Raw genomic sequence first — 22,329 nt, forward strand, 5'->3', positions numbered from 1 at the left:
AGTACCTTTTCTAATAACTTTTATTAAAATATGGATGCTTTTATTAGAGGCAACCTACTTCATTAAGGGGCTGGACTGCTGTAGGATTTAAATTGGGTGGGATGGAGGAAAAGAAATGGGAAGATAAGTTGATTTTGTAAATGCCATTTACCTGTGAGACAGGTTGTTAGTATGCATCAATTAACATTTGTAGCATGTTTAAAAAATCATGTTGGGACCTTCTGAGATTGTCTGAACTGTAGTGATGCATGTGAGTTCAACAATTTCACAGTCTGTGCTTAAAGCCATGCTTTCTAAAGCAGTAACTTGGAGGTTTGCTATAGAATATTCTGGGAGATTAGAGACCTCTGAAATTATTTTGTTTATATTTGAGTCCTGATGTCAAACTTATTTTCATTAATTATTTTGTGCAAATGTTACTCTTTTGTTCTATGTAGAATACAGAATGGCATTGCTGGCAGCTGATGACAGATATCACATTGGAGGAAAAACATGTAAAGGTGTTTGTAATCCTGAATATATATTATTGGGGCTTGTAATAGTGCTGTTGGTGTAGACATCTTGGTCTGTTGAAGAATCTGGTTTCCATCTTGGCATCATGGTCATGTTCTTTTTTGTTGCTTGTGAATGGTTGTCTGTATATAAGTATGGGTCTGCTACTCAGTGCCTGATATATTCAGATCACTTCTTTCCCATTTCTCCTGTCAGCATCCTCCCAAACCCACACTGCTTATATGGTTGCCCAATAAGTCTTCTGCAGATGGTAACAGAAAACACTGAGAAAAAGAGGAACTTGGCAGGTGGAAAAGAAGTTGCAGGTTGGGTAATTGAAGAAGTACAGGAGAAACTTCCTCCTTGCCTCTTGATTTCCAGATTGTGTAGAACTGCCACCTCAGAGCAGAGAGAGTTATGAAATCCATTCATTCATTCATTCATTCATTCATTCATTCATTCATTCATTCATTCATTCATTCTGTTATGTAAGATATAACCAGTGTGCCTACCATCCCTGTCCTAATGTTCTCTTTTATTCGTATCCATTTCATGTATTCATAATTATGTTTATACTTATGTCTGTTATCTAATACATGCCTGATGAACATAAATTTTAAAAAAGATGTCAGAAGCCTTTTATCATTGACAAGGATTTATACTAAAGCTTATAAAGCAAACTAGATGTTCTATTAGCACAAGCAGTTATGTTCAATTTATTTTGCATGATTTAATAGCATATTTTTCAGATGGTATATTTCTAATCACAGGAGCACCTCACAAATGAAATTTTCAGTTACAAAAAGCTAATATCTCATGTGTAGGCTATATCTGGATATCAGTACAAGAGGCAAATTTATAATGCATTCATAAACATAAATACATTGCTTTTTTATCATCACAATTGCCTTTAGCAGATGTAAAGAAGTGTCAAAATATGTAATTAACTGTTTACTATAAAGATGCATTAATGTATCATGGAAGCCAAAATTACTACACCACATGGGATAACGTTGTGCTTGAATAGTTCTGTCAAAAGCATGCTCTTTGTGAAAGTTCCTCCTTGACGCATCATTTTAATACTCTGAAAAAAAAGAAAAAGAAAAAAGTTTTAAAAAATCAGCTTTTCTCTTTTTTCTATTTCTATCAACTCCCCTCAAAGTAACAAATATTCTACTAGGACCATAATTGCAAGTTTTTGTCTGAATTATTTATCACGCTAATTTCCTTCTTACTCTGATGCTGGTTTCAGCCCTAGTAAGTTAGACCCTCTTTTGTCTGCAATATTCAGAATTGGCTTATATCAAATTTATTAACATCACAACTTAATGATGGTGCCTTCCAATTGGCTTTACATTACTCAGTGTTTTCCAGTATTGTGTCAGGCACTTACATGGAAAGTCATCAGAGGTGGGTTTTCAGCAGGTAGTGGAAATTTTCAGTAGTTCGGAGAACCAGTAGTAAAAAATCTGACTGGTCCCTCCCCCATCTATTCTCTGCCTCTCAAGTCCCAGCTGATTGGGAGGAAATGGGGATTTTGCAGTAACCTTCCCCTGGAGTGGGGAGGGAATGGAGATTTTACAATATCCTTCCCCTGCCACGCCCACCAAGCCATGCCACGCCCACCAACCACGCCCACAGAACTGATAGTAAAAAAATTTGAAACCCACCACTGGAAGTCATGTATATATGTTCAAAAGTCAAATATGAATCCTGACATCATAACACAAACCCCATGATTTACTGATAGTCTTCAACATACAACCATTTGTGTAGTGACTGTTCAAAATGGCAATGGCAGTGAAAAAAGTGACTTATGATGGGTTTTCACACTTGCAATCATTGCAACATCTATTTAGTACATGGTGATCACATGTATTTAGAAAATGGTGATTACATGACCCCAGAGAGTTGCACTTTCTCAGGATCCTGTGATCACCATTTGCTTCCGACAAACAAAGTCAATGGGGGAAGCCACATTCACTTAAGGATCACATGATTCACTTAACAACTGTGGCAAAAAAGTCATAAAATTGCTTAGCGCATTGTAAGCCGCCCTGAGTCTCCGGAGAAGGGCGGCATATAAATCAAATTAAAAAAAAAAATGGGGGAAATCACTTAACGTGCCTTGGAACTTGAATGGAAATTTTGGACTTCATTGTGGTTGTAAATTGAGGACAATCTGTACATAGTAGCCTATAAAGTTAAGATGCAAATACAAAAGTTTGGGGTTCAGAACCTCCCATTGCAATACACCTTGCATTACATTTTGTCATCAAAATTTGTTCCTGACACACATGCCACTCATTTGTAATGACCTGTAGCATTTGGAACACCAAAAGCATAATCAGAGATAGTGGTCTTATTGATATTTTACCACTACGATTCTTAGCCCAGAATCAGTTTCCCCATGCAATCCCACCAATAATTCCATCCTAGTAAGACATATATCACTGCCTGCAATTCTGGGGCTGCTCTCAAAATGTAGGCATAAAATTGATGCTCTTAAGTGAATCTAGCTGCATTCAGAATCATCAACCATTGCTTTTTAATGAAAGCAACCAGTGGTATGTCAGGGGTCTCCAAACTTGGCAACTTTAAGACTTCTAGACTTCAGTTCCTAGAATTCCCCAGCCAGCTGGCTGAGGAATTCTGGGAGTTGAAGTCTACAAATCTCGAAGTTGTCAAGTTTGGAGATTCCTAGTCTACCATGTTATAAGGAAATGGATCATATATTGCGGACTACATAGCAGTTTCTGAATAAAATGAAAACGAAACAAAATGTTTTTCCTCTTTTTTTCCCTTCTAGAATAATCTGAAACCTGTGTTTTAAGAAGACAAAATGCCTGGAAATTCCATGCAGACCCTGCTTTTATTTTGTTTTATTATTTTTTATGTGCAATTCCCAGGCTACAATGATTAAAATTGGTGACATTGTGTCCTGTCGTTTTGAGATGGGAATCTCTATCCAAACTGTAGCATAAGCTCTAAAACAGACTTAAGATAGTATAAAAATGATAATAAATAATAAAAATAATTTCCCTTTCCCCAATAGTAAGACAAAACACCCCCCTCCCAAAAAAAAATTCCTAACAAATCATAAACTAGGAAACAGGGAAAAACATTGATCTAAAAAATAAATGTACATGCATCATTTTAATTCTAAGCTACTGTAAACAAATGGAATTAAATGAGGAATTCTACTCACAATGGAAAGCTACTCTATGCCAGAAAGTATCTTAGCATGTGTCTCCTATAAAAGGTTGTTGCATTCATCAAAAGGACAAAACCAATACTTGTTCTTACCCTCTTCCACACTGATACGAAAAAAGCACCATGGAACACCAGGTGGTTTGCTCTTAAAACAGCACTTTCTCTTTGCACATTCATTGGCAGAGATTCCTGGATAGCCACAATCCTTCCGGAATTCCACATCTGTAGGACACATCTTTCTATCTGTTTTGAAAGTAAATTAAGTCAGGATTAGTAGGACAAGGCTAGCTGTAAATTGGTTCTGAATATGCTATATATAGTAAATTCTATATGCTATAGCTGTACATGCTGTCTATCTTGATAACAACAATAGGGATGAAGCCATCAGGGTGTTGGGTGAAACCATCTGGAGGTGCTGTGTTTTCCATAGACAGATAAGTGTTGGCCCCTATTTTATTAAAATTCGGATTCCAAGAACATATTTACCATGGATTTCTCTGACCATAACAGAGACTGATTTAAAAACTCAATTTAATGTACCATTCAGAAGGATAATTCTTCATTTGTTCTGAATGTCCATTAAATCTGAAAAATAAATAATTTACATTATTTGTGTATTAGAGTCATTTTGCAAATGAAAATTATATCTTTTGTGTCAATGTATATTATTTACCTAATATGACATAACTAAAATGATGTAGATTGACAGAAATGATGTAAAAATTTAACAAAATGTTTATAAATGTGAGTACCTTGTTTAGATTATTCAGATATAATGGACTATCCATTATTTCAGAGAGTTGCCTGGATGGAATTTTTGTCTGCTGCATTCAAAATCCATTAAAGAGAGCATCATTAAACTTATATTTTATTATGTTCCATCACAGTAATTCTCAACTCATCTGAGCAGAAGGAATAAGAACTAAAAATATTGTGGCAGTTAGAAGTAATAAGTTTAATGAAATATGTAACAAATCACTGAGAAATTCAAAACAAAACTTTATATTCTTCATAACATGTGTTGCAAACTATGCTGTGTTGTTTAGGAGATCATTTCAGAAATGTGTTGAAGCATTTAAATGTCCCACCTTAAGGAACTACTGATTAATAACTCATCTAACTGGGCTTGCATTGTAATGATTGTCAAAAGCAGTTTGGGTTCTGTTACTTCCCCAAAAAAACTTTATCTTATAGCTGTGTTACTTTTAAGCAATGTTCCAAAAGAATACCTCTTATCCAGAAATTACTAACAGCCAATTATTTAGTTAGCAGACTATAACCCCTAACGTACATGAAATAATAGGGTAACATCACTGGTCCCAAGCATCTTCCAACACTTTAAACTAATATATAATATACTAATGATAATAATATATTCCTTACACCTTATATGTTATTTAAACATAGTATTATTAATAATATAATAATAGTAATTTATACCTTATTCCTATACAATTATACATATCTATACCTACATATACCTATCTATACAATTCACATACATATTTATCTACAATAATGTATATAATTCTAGTCTAACACTACACATTTGTCTCGGCTATCCTCCTTTTAACTAACCTTATCTATGTCTAATGTTTTTAATTTTGAACTACTAATAAAAACCTTTTTAAAAGTTTTGGCTAATTTTGGCTAATTTGGCTAATTATTGGCTAATTATCGTCCAGTCTCCAACCTTCGCTTTGTGGCGAAGGTTGTTGAGAGTGTGGTTGCGCGACAGCTCCCCCAGTACCTGGATGAAATGAAGTATCTAGATCCATTCCAGTCAGGTTTCAGGTCTGGGTACAGCATGGAATCGGCATTGGTCGCGTTGGTGGATGATCTCTGGAGGGCTCGGGACAGGGGGTACTCCTCTGTCCTGGTCCTGTTAGATCTCTCAGCGGCTTTTGATACCATCGACCATGGTATCATGCTGCACCGGTTGGAAGAGTTGGGGGTGGGAGGCACCGTATTACGGTGGTTCTCCTCCTTTCTCTCCAACCGGTCGCAGTCTGTGTTGACAGGAGGGCAGAGGTCGACCCCGAGGCCCCTTATATGTGGGGTGCCACATGGATCGGTCCTCTTGCCCCTTTTGTTCAACATTTATGTAAAGCCGCTGGGCGAGATCATCCGTGGTTTCGGAGTGAAGTACCACCAGTACGCTGATGACACCCAGCTGTACATCTCCACCCCAGACCACCCCAACGATGCCCTTGAAGTGATGTCCTGGTGCCTGGAGGCCGTACGGATCTGGATGGGGAGAAACAGGCTCAGGCTCAACCCATCCAAGACCGAGTGGCTGTGGTTTCCGACATCCCGATATAATCAGCTGGTGCCATTGCTGACTATTGGGGGCGAATCATTGGCCCCCATGGAAAGGGCTCGCAACTTGGGTGTCCTCCTGGATTCACGGCTGTCTTTAGAAGAGCACTTGACGGCCGTGACCGGGAGGATTTTTCATCAGGTTCGCCTGATTCGCCAGTTGCGTCCCTTTCTAGATCGGGACTCCTTACGCACAGTCACTCATGCCCTCGTCACCTCCCGTCTGGACTATTGTAACACTCTCTACATGGGGCTCCCCTTGAGGAGCACTCGGAGGCTCCAACTGGCACAGAGTGTGGCCGCGCGGGTGGTGATGGGAGCGACATAGCACTCCCATGTAACACCTCTCCTGCGCGAGTTGCACTGGCTCCCGGTGGTCTTCCGAATGCACTTCAAGATTTTGGTTATCACCTTTAGAGCGCTCCATGGCTTAGGACCTGGTTATCTACGGGACCACCTGCTACCACCAATAGCCTCCCACCGACCAGTACGCTCCCATAGAGAGGGCCTCCTCTGGGTGCCGTCGGAGGCTCAAACAATGTCGACTGGTGGCCCCCAGGGGGAGAGCCTTCTCTGTGGGGGCACCTACTATCTGGAACGAGCTCCCCCGGAGATACGGAGGATCCCGGATCTGCGTACCTTCCGTCGCGCGCTCAAGACTTTCTTATTTCATCAAGCTGGCCTGACCTAACTCTTTCGCTTTTTAAATGGAAATTTTAAATTTGTTTTTAAATTATTGGGGTTTTAAATTTGTTCAGCCAAATTATTTAATTTGTTTTATTTTATTTTAAATTTTGTATTTATATGTTTTATTCTATGGCTGTTCACCGCCCTGAGTCCTTCAGGAGTAGGGCAGTATATAAATTCAATAAAATACAAATACAAATACAAAATAAAAAAAGAAATAATAGGGTAAGAACAAATACTATATTCAGACAAAACCTAGTAATCAATGTGTTCTAATAATGAAAATTGTAATGAAAATTACAGTGGCCTGACATAATAAAGAATGCCAATAGTTCAAAATGCACTACAACAATCACTTTTAAGATGCTGACTCAGATTTAAGTAGTAGAACTGCCCATGGCCTCCTGCTTCATTTCTCTTTCAAAAGGTAAAACCAGCTGTGCATGTTTCAGTAGCATTCAAAATGTAATGTATAGCTTTTAAGAGTTCTCTTGATGGATCTTGATTGTAACAATTCAATTTTAACTAAATTTTATTGCCCTGAACAGTGGTTGAGATTTATTCCAAATGAGAGCTTTGAAAATGAAAGTGTGGGAATGTAACACCTGTCTGTATCTCTTTAAAGCAGATATGTGGCAGCCACAACTGTACCATCCAAGAAAAGCTATGGCTTCATTAAAAAGTTATAACCAGGTGTTACATTTGTAGTCTTCCACTGAAAATCCTGGAGTTAAATCAGAAGTACTACACAGATCACATTTTTTGCTTAAGAGTTTTTGCTCAAGCAGCCATCTTTAATTATCACAAATTTGCTTAGATACTTTATATAGATCTATTTAGATCTATTTACCTTTCTGAACTTCAGCTGTCTCTATTTGTGACCTCAATACTTGATAAACTACCAATTAAGAGTAGATTGGAATATTGATTTATATACTGTATAATTTGGATAACCTTTCAGTACTCCAACTAGCTTTCAAATTTGCCTCTACTATCATTGAAAATAGATATTATTTTGAGATAATACCTTTCTATAGATATAAAACATGAATTTGGGGGTTTGGGCCACATTGAGAGAAACTTTCTATGTTTGTTTTGATAGAAATGAAACATGTCTCCAACTCTTATAGTTATAAGATGGTTATAAGATATAAAGAAACCTTCTCTCCAGGGTCCAGTACTTCTCTGTTTCTCTTGAGTCTGGGTTACTCTAATTGGGTACAATTAAAAAAAAGAACCTGTGATATTGTCTCACTACTACCGCCAGCAAGATACCTGTTACCTAGTTCTTCCTGATGAGAGGCCTTATCTATTCCATTAATTTGGATATCATTTAAGAACTGGAAAAGTCTTTTTTTTATCACAGAGATAAATTACATTTTGGAGGGGTTGGTTTGAAGCACCAAGGGACTCCTGGGACTGTTGAATTGAAGCAACATCCTGAATTTTCGCATTTCTGGGGAGTGATCCCAGGAGGTCCACAGTTGGATCGTTTGTGGGGATCAACGTCACATCGGCATTTCGCTGTCAAAAGACAAAACTCCTGGTTATCCCATATTAACAATGTATGGCAAATGATTTTTTTAGCTACCACTATGGAAGCCAGCATCATGTGTATCACAAAAAGAACATTGGAGCCCTATTTTTATAAAGATGCAGAACTTTATAAATACAGAAAAAGTGTCTCCTCACTTAAACCTTTGACAAGTGAGCAAGTATGCTGCTCACAATTCCCATTTTTAAACACTGCTGTGAAAGATTAATATAATAATTGGCTACTTCATGGTTAGTTTCTTTTAAAAGACACCTTGTGAATGGCACATTGCTCCAGTCTGTTAGCAGAATCAATCCAAACCAAGTTACTGAGCTAATTCCTTGTTGCTGAAATAGTTTAATAATTGGGTGCTATTTTGAATGTTTTGCCATTGACATACTTATCCAAAGATGTACGTTTTAAGAACATCGGTGTTGCCTCTTCAGCTTCATCTTTTTGGATTCAGTCGTGCTGGAAAGCTTTTAAACCAAAAGCAATATTACACCAAACCACATGGCTGTTAAGTTTTAATGTAGCCTTCCTAACCTACTGTCATCTCCATGTATTGAGCCTTCATGCTGTCTAAACAGCATGGTCTTTGAGACCAACCTATGAGACCAAACCTATGAGTCCAAATTAGAAGAGATGTTGGGTCATAAGAAGTTCTCTGTGGAGGAAGCAACAACTCAAAGGATCAAGTGCTGGAATCTCTGCTGCCAAGTTTGGAGACCTCTGGGCTAGAGACTCATCAGTTGGAGATGCTTTAATATGAATTCCTGGACTAAGAATGGCTGGACAGCCCTTGGTAACTTATGTTTAAATTTTTTATACTGTAAAGCATGCACACATAATTTAATCCTTAAGTCAGCCTTCCCCAACCTTTCTGGCTCAACGGTCTGCAGCAGCAGAGGCAATGGCAGGAGCGGGGAGGGCATGGTTTCACATGTGCAATCTAGCTCCTTTGCCTGCACAAATGAAGCTTTGCTCACCCGCCTGTCACTTGCTCAGCCTGGTTCCCCACAGACCGCGGACTGGTAGCAGTCTGCAACCCAGGGGTTGGGACCCCTTCCTAACTGATTAATGACTGTCTAATCTATAAGGCTTAGCAATAGCAGAAATAAAATTATCTAGAAGATTCAAAATATCAGCAATGAGTTAAAACCGTCTAAATATTAGGTGAGCTAAATATCATATTTAGTGTCTTCCATGTACTGAAACATTGCAGCAAAATGAAAGTTCTAAAGCAGAGGTCTTCAAACTTGGCAGCTTTAAGACTAACTTTAAGCTATGCTGGTTGCAGAATTCTGGGAGTTGAAGTCCACAAGTCTTAAAGCTGCCAAGTTTGAAGACCTCTGTTCTAAAGTAAAGTACTTACATGGAGCTGTTACCCCTTCAAGCAGTACGCTGCAACCTAGAATTAAAATAACAAGACATAACCAGGCCCTTTTCTGATTCTTCATAGCATACAACCTTTGCATTTGGATCAAAGAGAGTATTATGTGGAGCTTATGGAGCTTATTTTATATCATTATGTTTGTGTACTTCATTCAGATAACAAATTTCCTGTAAAGCTCCACCTCAAGTAATTAGAAAATGTAATTCAGATTTTTACTAGATATGTGGTGGAGGTATCTGGATAATATTTGCAAAGGGAAAATAATAAATGATGTCAGACAGATGTTTATATTAGCCAAGATTGGGCCATTAGCCAACTGTCAAATATTAAACAGTTTCAGAACAAATAAATTTTAGAAAATTAAGAAGGCATGCCTTTTTTTAAAAAAAAAATCCCTCTGCTTCATCACCAATACATATTTGCTAAAAAGAGCTTTTATTCCATTTGTGTTTCAATCCAGATGCTGCTTAACAAAATTTTCTACTCTGTACTTTCTGGTGCTTTCTGCTGGCTAATACAAACTTCTCCCCAATATGGAAATTGCCTCTCAGGTATGAATGTAGATTGAGTAACCTCCCATTTTTCATTTGTTTATTCAAAATACATTTTCCTCCTCAAATGCACTCACAAAAATTAGGAAACCTTTCTTTAAAAGTTAATTTAAATCTAAGAGGAAAAATATATATCCTTAAACACTAATCCCAATATCAGAACCAATTAAAATTGAACTAAATAAAGCAACAAAAGTCATGGGAAGAGTCTGGTTTCTTTAAGTCTGGATACTGAAAGAATTGGGACATGACAAGTTTCAGATGGTATGAAGTTCCCATGAAGACTTGCTTTTATGTTGATACTAATCTGGAAGAAAACCAGCTTTGATTTTCTTAAAAGCTAAGCATTCAGGCGTGGGTGACCTTTAAAATACGTAGAATTTAAGCTAATTACAGGTAGTCCTCATTTAGTGACCACAATTGCGACCAGCAACTCAGCTGTTAAACAAAATGATTGCTAAGTGAAAACATGACTATGGTTTTAATTCAGCTTTCCTTTGTTTTAGAAATTTAGAATTTAGAAGTGTCATAAATGTGAGGATTAGTCACAGAGTTACTTTTTCCTCACTGTCATAACTGGAAACAGTCACTGTATGAGGCTAAATGAGGACTACCCATATAGCTTTAAAGTATAGAGAATTGCACCTAGAATTGGAAAGATGTTCGAATGGGGTAAGCATGGTTGTATTTTCTCTGTTCTTATTTAAAAACCTCGTTCCCATATTTTGGGCCACCTATATGGCTAAGATATCCAAGGATACCTTTGTGTACATGGCTTTACAGCTATCTATCCAAGAAGTGGCAAGAGTCTATCATCAGTGTGTTATAGAAATGGCCCTATTTAATCCAACAACCAAAGCTGAAATAATGTCTTTAAATCTGTGCATTGAATACAAACCTTAATGTACTTTCAAATTGTTTATTTTGAATATTTAGTCCAAAGATGTACTACATTTAGTGAATTGTCTATTATTTATAATTCGGAATTGTGCAAAAATATGAAATTGCTGTTGATTTATTCCTTGATAATTCTAGTAAAGATGCTACAGTTCTTCCTTCTGAAAAAGTGAGATGAGAAGCAGAATATTCTCAAAATATTGAACAGTAAACATTTACTATAATAATACAAAGAGTATGAGCACATCTACATACTAATGTTATGTCTGTTGGCCTTCACTCTGCAAGCATTTCTTTAAACAAGCCACATTTCTTTCAATGTTGTTCTTCAGAGAGAATAGTTTCCTTGTTTTTCATGTGGATGGAAACACCAGGGGACCATTTTGGCATACTGGTAATGTTCATAGCAGCATCCTTTCGCCATGCATTCATCAGCAGAGATGCCAGGAGCTCCACACGACACTCGTTTCTTGGGTGCCATTCCACATAGCCTTGCAGGTACTTAAAACAAAATTACAGTAAAGAAGTATGATCTTGATGTCTTGGAATATTTTCTCTTGGTGATAAAGCAGTATAAGAATAATGAATGTAGAATAACAATACAATTCATTTTAGTGGAAAGATCCCACACCTCAAACAAAGGCTTATTGGTATTATTGGTATTATTATTATGATTATCATTACACTGTTGCTTTGCATGTACACCGAGAGCTTCTGCACAGGAAAGAAATTCCTTGTGTGTCTAATCATGCTTGGACTAATTCAGTATTCTATTATTCTATTATGAATTAATTTATATATTTATTTATAATATTTCTTTGCTCCCTTTAAGACAGAAGTCTGCTATGGCAGCTTTCAGGGATAAAACCATTCTATTACAGAGTCATACTATAATACTATAATAATAGGCAAACAATGCTGATAAGATAACAATTAAAATTATTAAACTTATCAGGGCTGCTTAGCGAGCTACTACAACAATACTTCTTCCTCATGGAACTCAGCATGCTTCCAGGAAAGTCAAGACTCAGTTTGATTAGATAAGATGTTTTATTGCAAATATGACTGATGCTAAGACAACAGAAATCCACTTCTGAACAGCCTAAAAAACTAAAAAAAGAAAAAAGAAAAGAAACTTCTCTTCTCCCCTCCCCTCCCCCCCCCACATCTACATCTACCCCAAAGTATAATTGCTGAGTTTCTGTCATTCCTTGGTTGTAGCAAACTGCTTGCAGTCCATTTATCACACTCACTTGTTGATGGCATCTGGTTTTTGTTTACAAAATTGGTCCTCTCTGGTCCCAAGTGGTTTGTTCCCCACCGTCTCGACTCCATCTCTCACACGTTCTAGCCACTCCTAAATGTATTCTCACCTCAGATTGATTTTCTCTTTTTCAGTTTGAGGTAAATGTGGCTCCCATGGTTGGATACTTGCCTGTGTCCGACAGAGGATGAAAGCACCACCGGGTATTAATGTCATATGAATTGAAGCAACATCCCTTTGCTTGGCATTCCTCAGCGGTGATGCCTGGGTAACCACATTCTAGCCTTGCACTCCCTTCCATTATACAGTGCTGAGAAGCTATTCAGAAAAATGAATCACGTTACATAAATAAAATCATTCTTCTTTATATTTTTCATTTAAAAATAAAATAAAATAAAATAAATCAAGGATAAGTGTAGAGTGGACAATCTTTGAAAACATTATACGAATAAATGCTTAGTGAGGAAACTTAAGAAAACTTAAGTTTAAATAAACAAAACAAAACCCAAGAATTCAAGTAACAGAAGTCCTCTTCTGGATGGGCTGTAAATTCTGGTTTTTCTCCAGCCAACATAACAAACTAAAGAGATGGCTGCTTTGGCTTTCATGATGAAGCTCTTATATACATGCAACTTCTTTGAGGGTGTCAGCATACTTTTACCAGAAATTGAAGTAATAGACTTGTGAGGTGGTTTTGCTTCTTTTTTTTCTGTATTTTATTATGTTAATATAAATCCTTTATTTATTTATTTATTTATTTATTTATTTATTTATTTATTTGTTTGTTTGTTTGTTTGTTTGTTTATTATTTACATTTTTATACCGCCCTTCTCCCAAGGGACTCAGGGCGGTGTACAGCCATACTAAAACATGTATATCTATAAAATTTAAAAAAAACAATTTAAAAAAGATGAAATGATTTAGCCTATACTAAAACACCCATTAAAATCGTTTTTAAGCCAGCCCAGCCTGTTGAAACAGTAGAATCTTAAGGGCACCTTATTTTATTTCAGTGCAATGATATTTATATAATATGCTAACAGTATTAATGTTATTTATTTAGATACTTTAAAGAAGGGGATGTTTCAACCTTGGCAATTTTAAGACCCATGGACTTCAATTTCCAAAATTCCTCAGCCAGTCATGCTGGCTGGGGAATTCTAGAAGTTGAAATATGCAAGTCTTAAAATTGCCAAGATTAGATATATCTGCTTTAGAATATTGGATAAAATAAGAGGGGGAAAGAATGGATTTTAAAGAAAATGGGGGAAAGTGGATATACATTTTATTGTTTTTCTTTCTTTGTTTAGCTCTTAAAGAATTCAAAAAAATTACCTACCATCATTTACTGGAGGATGAAAACAAGTTGGTGCACCAGATGCCTTTGGATCAAAGCAGCATCCAATTCGTTTGCACCTTTTGCGTGTGATCCCTTGATAGCCACACTCCTTTCTTTCTTGAGATGGAATCATTTTCCTTGCATAAGTTACTGAAGCTGTTATTGTAAACAATATTCAGGTCACTGTATTTTCCAGATAATAAGCTTGGCTATGGCTTAAAAAATAAAGTTGCATGCTGCCTGAATTAATGTTTATTATTAATGGCTTGAATTTGACTAGTGTCTGGTCTAAGGTTTTAGGTTTGTTTCATTAGTAAGTCTGACAGTGTGGCTCCACTATCATAACAGTTTAATGGCAGAAAAGCTGATCAGACAGATTTTATTTAATTATTCATTCATTTTTTTACTCCTTATAGGCTGATCCAATCTGATCCAAAAGAGCTTTGAGTGCCTTTTATTTCTCTCTTAGAGTAAAAATGAGAATAGATTAATTCTAAACAAATGGTAAACAAATGGGTTATGAAAACAGCCTTTCCCACTCCCTTGGAGGCCCTCCGGAGGCCTGAAACGGCCGATTTCCCAACTCCCGGTGGGACAGGAAGTGACGTTTTTTGCTGTCCCCAGCCTCCAGAGACTCCTAGAGAGGATCTGGAGCCAGGTAAGAAAGAAAAATGGGCCTACCAGGCCATCATGTGCCAGGAATGGGAGGGGGAAGGGGGATTGCATGCGTATGTGCAGGGCAGGGCATATAGAATTATGGGTGTGGGCACGTGCACGCGCGAACCTCCCCCGCCCCCCCTCTCCTGGCCTGCGATGGCAAAAAGGTTAGCCATCACTGGTGTAGGGTCCTGCTTTGGGCGGGGGGTTGGACTAGATGACTTACAAGGTCCCTTCCAACTCTGTTAATCTAATCTAATCTAAAAAAAAAATCCAAGTTTTACAATCTCTCTTTCTCCCCAAAGTGCTTTTCAAAAGACCACTGGGATTTATTTTTTTTTGCTCCTCATCCAAGAAGCTTCTTCAGTTTTGGAAAGGTAAAGGAGAACCAAGGAAGCTTCTTGGATGAAAAGCAAAACGTCTTCAAGGAAAAAACAAAGATAGTCCAGTTGCCTTTTGAAAAGCACCTTTGGGACAACCATGACCTGGATGACTGAGAATCTCCATAGATAATCTCCCTTTCTGCTGCCCACCTGTCATTACCTCTTTCACCTGATGGTTTGAAGCACCAGGGGACATCAGGCACCGATGCATCAAAGCAGCACCCATTTTCTGTGCACTGCTCTGCAGTAATGTTTTCTGAAGAAAATTCACATTCCTCTCTTTCACTGGTTTCCATTAGACACTGGCAGGCATCTGTTTGGAAGAAAGGAATTGGGCAGTTGCCTGCAATCTTTTCTTCTTTGTGAATACATTTTTCTCTAATTCAGTAGTCAGTATTTCTGACTAAATATTATTTAGCAGGGCTCTTTTTCTGATATGCCCTTCTCTTACTCATTTCATTTTTTTAAAAAAATGGAAAATACAAGACTCACAATACTGAAGGTAATAACCAATTATTTAAAGGTAAGAATCATTATGTACTAATATTTATTAATAATACATTTGGAACAATCACAGTTGTTACTTCTCTGCAGATAGGGTGGATCGTAGAATCTTAATTATGAGTTGTATTCAAACCATCCGGTGATTATTAATAACAGCTCCTTCTCTGTATGGTTTTACACTTTCTTAACATATGTAGAAGATTGATTTAAATATTCTCTTTTATATTAACTACTGATGCTTTCAGTGAGACTATAAATAAATAAATCCATTCTATTGCACACATAGATTGTTTAATATACTAAGAAATAAAAAAATTCTATCATATAGCCATAATTTCAATATAAATTGGCAGGTTCCCTACATACATATACAATGTCTGAACACCTGAATCCCGCATTGATTCCCTTAGACTTTTAACAGAATGTATAAAATCTAGATTCAAGATTCTCTAAAATGATTTTCTGGTTCTAGGAAATACTCAAGGATTATATTTTTTTATGGCCTAGAATTCTGATGGCCTGTGTTCTGGGATAGCACATACTAAATCTCAGCATTCCAATCTGCAATAGCCTCTTGTTGAGAAAAAGACAACACAAAAAATAATGTACACTCAATGAAGTGTTTACACAAATGCTGTGACTTACATAGTTGCATTAGATATCCTAACAAAAATTCATAATCACAACACTCTGGTGGTGTCTGGGAGGGGAGGGGAGGGGTGCCAACATCCCTGCTTGTAATTTCCCCTGAGTACCACTGGGACAAATCCTTGACCTATTTGCCTGGCTACTTCAGCTCAGAAATCAAGTTTTCTGGTTCAAGTACTTTGGATCAGGGGTGAAATGCTCCCGGTTCAGACTGGATCGCCCGAGCCAGTAGCGATGGCGGCGGGTGGTTCAGAGAACCGGTAGCAAAAATCCCTGCGCCCCCTCACCCTACCCCACCATGCCCAGCTGAGCCGCACGATCATCACAGGCTTTTTTTTTTACTTTTAAAAGCATTTTTTCTACAACCTCTTCTGACGAAAAAATGCTTTTAAAAGTAAAAAAAAAAGCCTCTGATGATCGCACGGCTCAGCTGGGATCATCAGAGGCTTTTCAAAGCATTTTTTCCTGCAACCTCTTGGCCAAAGAGGTGGTAAAAAAAATACTTTGAAAAGTCTGACAATCCCAGCTGAGTTGCCTGATCAGCAGAGGCTTTTCAAAGCATTAGAAAAAATGCTTTGATCTTTTCCCAATTTCCCATTATCTATTCAGATATCTGATAATGCACCCAGTACTCCAATGCTTTTGGATGGTTCTATAATGCCTGAAAATATATAATAAGAGAGCCAGACCCAAAAGCAAAAATACCGGAGAACAATCATATGTATGTCTCCTCAAAATATATGCTAATGAGGCCTATTGACTTTAGAATTCCCACATTCTTTAATTGGGGCAAACATATATTTAGGTTATGAACTATGTCACCTAGACATAGAGTCATATAGGTAAAAATAAAGCTTTGCCCTTTCCAGCTGTCAGATCCCCATAGGTTTCTATCTTTAACTTTAGGGGGATATGCTCATCTCATGGGTTAGCCAAGGGAACCAACATTATCCAGACATTTCCTTGGTCACATAGCCAGCATGACTATACGCCAAGGCACATAGAATGCTGTTACCTTCCCACCAAAGTGGTACCTATTTATCTACTCTCATTTGCCTGATTTAGAACTGCTAGGTTGGCAGGAGCTGGGGCAACTAATGGTAGCTCACCCCATCGCATGGCACTCGGGCCTCAAACCCAGGCTGTCCAACTTTCCAGTTGACAAGCTCAGTGTCTTTAACTCCTGAGCCATCACTCTACACTCTTATATATTCATATAATTATAATGTATTCATATGAATATACAGTACATATCTATACATATGAATATATTATAATATAGCAAATAAAAACAAGTCTCTTAATCATTTTTGCTTGCTTATTAACCCATTAATAGTTAACCCATGACTTTATCATCCATTCGCCTTGCATAAGTTATTAATAAATATTATATACTTACATGGTGGGTGACTATCCTTTTGAGGGCAAACAAATCCAAAACACAAGGCAATAGCAAGTACTAAACAGGTCTTATACTCCATTCCTTAATCCTGTATTTGTGCTCTTCAGTGTTCCTTAAATATACAAATACACATGATCATAATTTATAATTGTAAGTTACTATAATATAAATATTAAACCAGTCTTTCTCTTTCAAAAATGTTGCAGCACAGTTAAGATTAATTTTAAATACTCACTTGTGGTTGTGATTCTATAACAACTATCCAACTGTACAAACCATAAAACACTTCAGTCCTTTAAATAATATAAGCCTTTTTAATCACATGGCAAAATAACGCCGACTAGATTCATAACAATAACAGGAAAACATTTTGCAACCAAGAGTTTCATTTCTCCTGCCAATATTTTTTGCCCTTTCCCTACCCTGGAGAATGTAGTAGTGATTTTACTTCCGTTGAAGACCCTGGGCTCTTCTGACAGTTTCAATCTTTTGGGTGAGCTTTAGAGAGGTTAGGATTATATTTTGTTCACATTGAAGTTGCATTTTTGGCTGCTTTCAGGACAAGATCTTGTATTTTATAGGCTACAGCCTGACTTTAAGCCTGACCCTTAAAAAGAAATTAAATAATAGTGCACTACTTCTGATTTTTACTTTCCTTCTCCTTAACGTGGAGATACTAAACAATTATCTTTTAAAAGTATTTGTGCAATGTATCTACAATGTATCTCATAAGTTCTTTTAACTATTTGTTGTGACAAAATAGTCCTTTTGGGCTTTGTTTTTGAAGAAGGCAGATCAAGCTGTGTAAGATAGAGGAATTGCCACAGTTCCTTGCTCTGCCTGTGGTGTATACCAATACTTTCAGTCACTGGCTTTGTGCACCGAAGTCTGAAGAGAGCTGCTGTCTTGAACACAAATAGCTTTTGTATGATTCGCAACATGAAATTCAACAAACTGGAAATTAGTTTGCTTGTATATAATTCATACCATTCCTGAATCTAGTCAGCTGTTTTAACCTTTACCCAGGCATCCTTTGCCAAACGTCTTAGTATCTTTATTGTCCTGTGGAACCATTCAATTTTGTCTATATTTTTCTTGAATTGGGGCCTTCTGATTGGAAATGTTTCCACTTTTCTCCATCCTAATCTATTTTATCTAGTGAGCTGACTAGTACAGCATAAAGTGAAACTATTGTTTCTGTAGCAAGTGGTTTATGAAATTGTATAGCTACAGATTTCCGTCTTGAGAATTAATACCTGTGGGAAAATCTTAATATTTCCATATCCACATATAAACTCACTGCACCTGCCCCCACCCTTTCCAAAACAAATTCACCAGACCCTGCCCTATCCCATAATTGAAAAACATATTTAAAAGCTTAATTATTTTAAAGATCATTTTAAAGTGCTACACGGCACTTACAAAAAAGAAAACAGAATAAGGCTTTGTGCAGCAGGCTACACTTCCCAAATTATTTGTAAGATCTTCAGCTAGTTCACTGTTTTAGCACTCCCTGAGCTGTTGCTGCAATATATAGGGAATTATGGTGGATGTTTTCCATATTTGGATATGCCATTATGCTGACATCAAGGATCTGCCCTGGAATTCAGACAGATTTGCTTGGAAATCTTTATCTTTTGTGACAACCCTTGTTTTTAAGTCTTCCTGAAAGTAATGCAAACTATATTGTACATCTACATTTTTAATAAGAAACATTGAAAAGGCAAGATAAATTGGAAGATAACATTTCCCTATATATTTCTGCACAGCTGACTATGATACAAATTGCAAAAAAAAAACCATTCTGTATTTCAATAATATGAATAGAATGCATTTTTCATCAGTAATAACTCCCTTCTTCTAATCAAATTCCTTAGTTAGTAATTTTCACACAGAGGTAAATGGGGAGATTTCAACACTGCACTAATACATTGTGAAAATATACTGTAAGTGCAAGTTGGGACTAATATTTCTAACACCATTTTCTTGAGCACAGGTTCTCCTCAGGGCTGTGTCCTAAGTCTGCTGTTGTTCACCCTGTTGACCCATGACTGTTGTGCTAGGTTTACCACCAACCATATTGTGAAGTATGCAGACAATACAACAGTAGTGGGCCTTATTCAAGATGACAACGAGGGTGCTTACTGCAAGGAGGTAGAGCGTTTAGTGAACTGGTGTAACAAAAAGAGCCTCATCTTAAATGTAGGAAAAACTATTATTGTTGATTTCACAAAAGGCAGGTGGTCACACACCTCTGCATTAATGATTCACCTGTGAGGTGGTTAGCAGCATCACTTTCCTAGGTGTGCAGCTACTGAGTAGGCTAGCTTGGTCGCTCAGCAGTGAGACGCTGGTGAAGTGCGCTCAGCAGCACCTACATTTTCTGTGTCCCATGAGAAAAGTCCATCTTCCTTCCCTGGTCCTTACCACTTTCTATAGATCAAGAGCATCCTGTCATATTGCATTACTGTTTGGAAGCATTAATGCTTCGGACAGGAAGGCGGCGCAAAGAGTGGTGAGGATGGCAGAAAAGATCATTGGTAGTTCAATTCCTTCTATCCAGGACGTAGCACATAAGCGATGCTTGAACAGAGTCTGCAGGATTGTCTGGGACACAACACATCCTCTTCATGACCCATTTTCCTTGTTACCTTCTGGGGGGAGGCTTTGTGTTATCTGAAGTAGAACGTCTAGACTGAGTCACAGTTTTGTTCCATATAGCATTAACCTTGTGAACTCTTAAATTACCTCTTTCTGCTACGTATTCTAAATGGACAGTGATTAATATACAGTATATGTGTGTGTGTGTATATATATGTATATGTATTGGTGCAGATATATATATATATATATGTATGTATGTTTTTCTTCTAGCCAGGTTTTCCCTACGTAGCCAAGGTTTTTTTGTAGCTCCAGCTCAGTAGAATCTCATCTGCTCGGTTCTGGGCTTTTTTCTTTTCTAACACCTAGCAAGCTCTCACTGCTAGGTGGGAGACCTAAATAGATCCATTTCTAGCTCGTTAGCTGTCATCAGTAGGCTATGGAACTGGTAGTAAAACCGGTGGGAGGGTCCGCCCACTTACCCCGACGTCATCAAAATGCTTCTGCGCATGTGCAGAAAAGCACGCACGCGTGAACAAAGCAAGCGCACATGTGCGGCCCCCATTGCAAACCGGTAGTAAAGGTAAGTAGAACCCACCCCTGATGTGTATATGTGTGTTATGAGTATGATTGGGTAAGATATACACTTTCTCTTGAGAGCAAACAACAAAATTTCATTTTTAATGTGGACCAGTGTGCTCACAGCAAAAAACTGACAATAAAGTTATCTTATCTATCTTATCTTATATATATAATATTTGGTAAAACCTTTGAAATACAAAATGTCACACAAATTATATCTTCAGGAAATAACTCTACAAGTGAGGGATATGTTTTTCAGCTAGAGAGAAATTGCTTCTGCACTAGGCTGATTTGTATGATATGGTCATATTCAGATCTGACTCAACTAGAGATAGAGAGCATTTTCATATATGAAGTTAAAATCTGCCTTTAAATATTTCTTCTGCTACTTATAGAGGTTGACAAAGGGTGTCTAAAGGTAGGCAACAAAGATAGTAAAGAGATCAGTCAATATGGATTTGATATTCAGTTTGCAGGCTAGCTGGGTAATTCCAAGAGCTGAATTCCTTGCATCTTAAAATTGCCAGGTTTGAGAAACACTGGTTTAAGGTAATAGACATCAATCAAGAATGCTGCAGCAATAAATTTCCTTCATTACCTGAGGGTTAGGCAAGAAGATTTTTGAAGTAACAATAATTCTGATTTGATTACACTATCGTTCTTTTATACATAGGTGGGAATTAAATGAAGAAAAAGTATAAAAGAGAATATTGTAATATGAATAAGCATTAGGCTGTTATATTCAGTCAACTGAGTCAAACTATCACATGTGAATGTCCAGATTTTTTTCAGATATATTTTGTCTTAGAAAAATTTGGCTGAATCAGTTGCCCTTAGAAAAATGTATGAATTTCTTTCCCTCTTTATGTTTCTGGAAAGCAGAGAGAGGCCAGCTAATTTTGTCTCTATCTGAACTTTTACCACTTTCAGTTCCTCTTACAAATGTCTATTATATCATGTACATATGTGAAATGGAATCTAGATACATTTTGGGAAGACAGAAGCACTATATGCATATACCTGGACATATAGAAAATTATGTCCAGTTAATAGATGCTCACCAGGGACCAGTGCTTTCTATTAATGATGGGCACTGCTCTTTAGGTGGCCTCGTGAACCCCTTCAAGCATTTGTTGAATGTTGAAAGGAAAGAATTATACCTACCTATATTCTAAAGGTTTACATATGGAATTGCAAATGATGCGCTACATGGTTAAATATTGCTTAGGCAGAAATTCTGATACTTTTAAATAGTAACTATTGGAAAGAATTTTAGTATCATTAAATATTTAATATATTAAATACCTTTGGCAGTAGTTTGAATTCTGTAGTCTTTCTCAATTGGAGGAAGCATGTTGATCTAGGAGGACTTAATTGTACCTGCAGAATCCCCAGCTGGTTAATCTTCCAGATGCATGGACCTGGGCTTTTTCCAATTCTGTGGAATTCAAACTCCCAAAATTTTCAACAATGGCCTTAAAGACTAGGGAATTCTGGAGGTTGTCCAGAATTCCCCAGCCTGCAAGGCCATTGTTGAGAATTTTGAGAGTTTACGCTTCATACAATTGGGAAAAGCCTGGGGTTAAGTAGGACCATTTTAAAGGTATAACTAATAATCTCGGTCCTGCCAATAGGTCTCTTGAATATGAGACTGAAGTAGAGTCAGATTATTGAACTAAAATCTCTTTGAATTGCTGAAGAAACAGAGCAAACACAAAGATTCATGCAGGATTAAATAAAGGGAGACCCCCCCTCCCCACCACACACATACACAACCACACACTTGAATAGAAAGGCAGGATGTTCCCAAATAAATACTTTGCATTGCCTGGGGCTGGAGTTGTTCTCCATAAGGTGGCA

At 37.3% G+C, this 22,329-nt stretch overlaps 1 protein-coding gene across 3 annotated transcripts; it reads right to left on the reverse strand.

Moving 5' to 3' along the window:
- Window positions 1-1,129: 1,129 nt before the first annotated feature.
- On the reverse strand, window positions 1,130-21,911 carry LOC117669383 (integumentary mucin C.1-like). Of its 3 annotated transcripts, XM_087895186.1 has the most exons (9): window positions 17,522-17,654; window positions 17,284-17,398; window positions 14,893-15,045; window positions 13,693-13,848; window positions 12,525-12,671; window positions 9,621-9,662; window positions 8,089-8,235; window positions 3,799-3,948; window positions 1,130-1,576 (listed from the first exon to the last, which is right to left on the reverse strand). In XM_087895186.1, the coding sequence occupies exons 2-9, from the start codon at window positions 17,363-17,365 to the stop codon at window positions 1,569-1,571; spliced, it is 885 nt and encodes a 294-aa protein (XP_087751312.1). In that variant the 5' UTR covers window positions 17,366-17,398; window positions 17,522-17,654; the 3' UTR covers window positions 1,130-1,568. The 3 variants fall into 3 exon arrangements, with proteins under 3 accessions (XP_087751312.1, XP_087751311.1, XP_087751310.1); XM_087895185.1 differs by lacking the exons at window positions 1,130-1,576; window positions 3,799-3,948; window positions 8,089-8,235; window positions 9,621-9,662; window positions 17,522-17,654 and adding exons at window positions 11,098-11,590; window positions 21,775-21,911; XM_087895184.1 differs by lacking the exons at window positions 1,130-1,576; window positions 3,799-3,948; window positions 8,089-8,235; window positions 9,621-9,662 and adding an exon at window positions 11,098-11,590 and having other exon boundaries at window positions 17,522-17,781.
- Window positions 21,912-22,329: the final 418 nt, after the last annotated feature.

Source organism: Pantherophis guttatus, chromosome 5 (genome assembly GCF_059756535.1).
Source record: "Pantherophis guttatus breed Tessera chromosome 5, ASM5975653v1, whole genome shotgun sequence".
Taxonomy (NCBI): Eukaryota; Metazoa; Chordata; class Lepidosauria; order Squamata; family Colubridae; genus Pantherophis; species Pantherophis guttatus.

Coding starts and splice junctions, on each gene's coding strand:
- LOC117669383 (XM_087895186.1), bottom strand. CDS start 17,365: ATGGAGTATAAGACCTGTTTAGTACTTGCTATTGCCTTGTGTTTTGGA. Junction 15,046..17,283: donor AAAGGATAGTCACCCACCAT/GTAAGTATATAA, acceptor TCTTCCAAACAG/ATGCCTGCCAGTGTCTAATG. Junction 3,949..8,088: donor CAAACCAACCCCTCCAAAAT/GTAATTTATCTC, acceptor CTTTCAAAACAG/ATAGAAAGATGTGTCCTACA.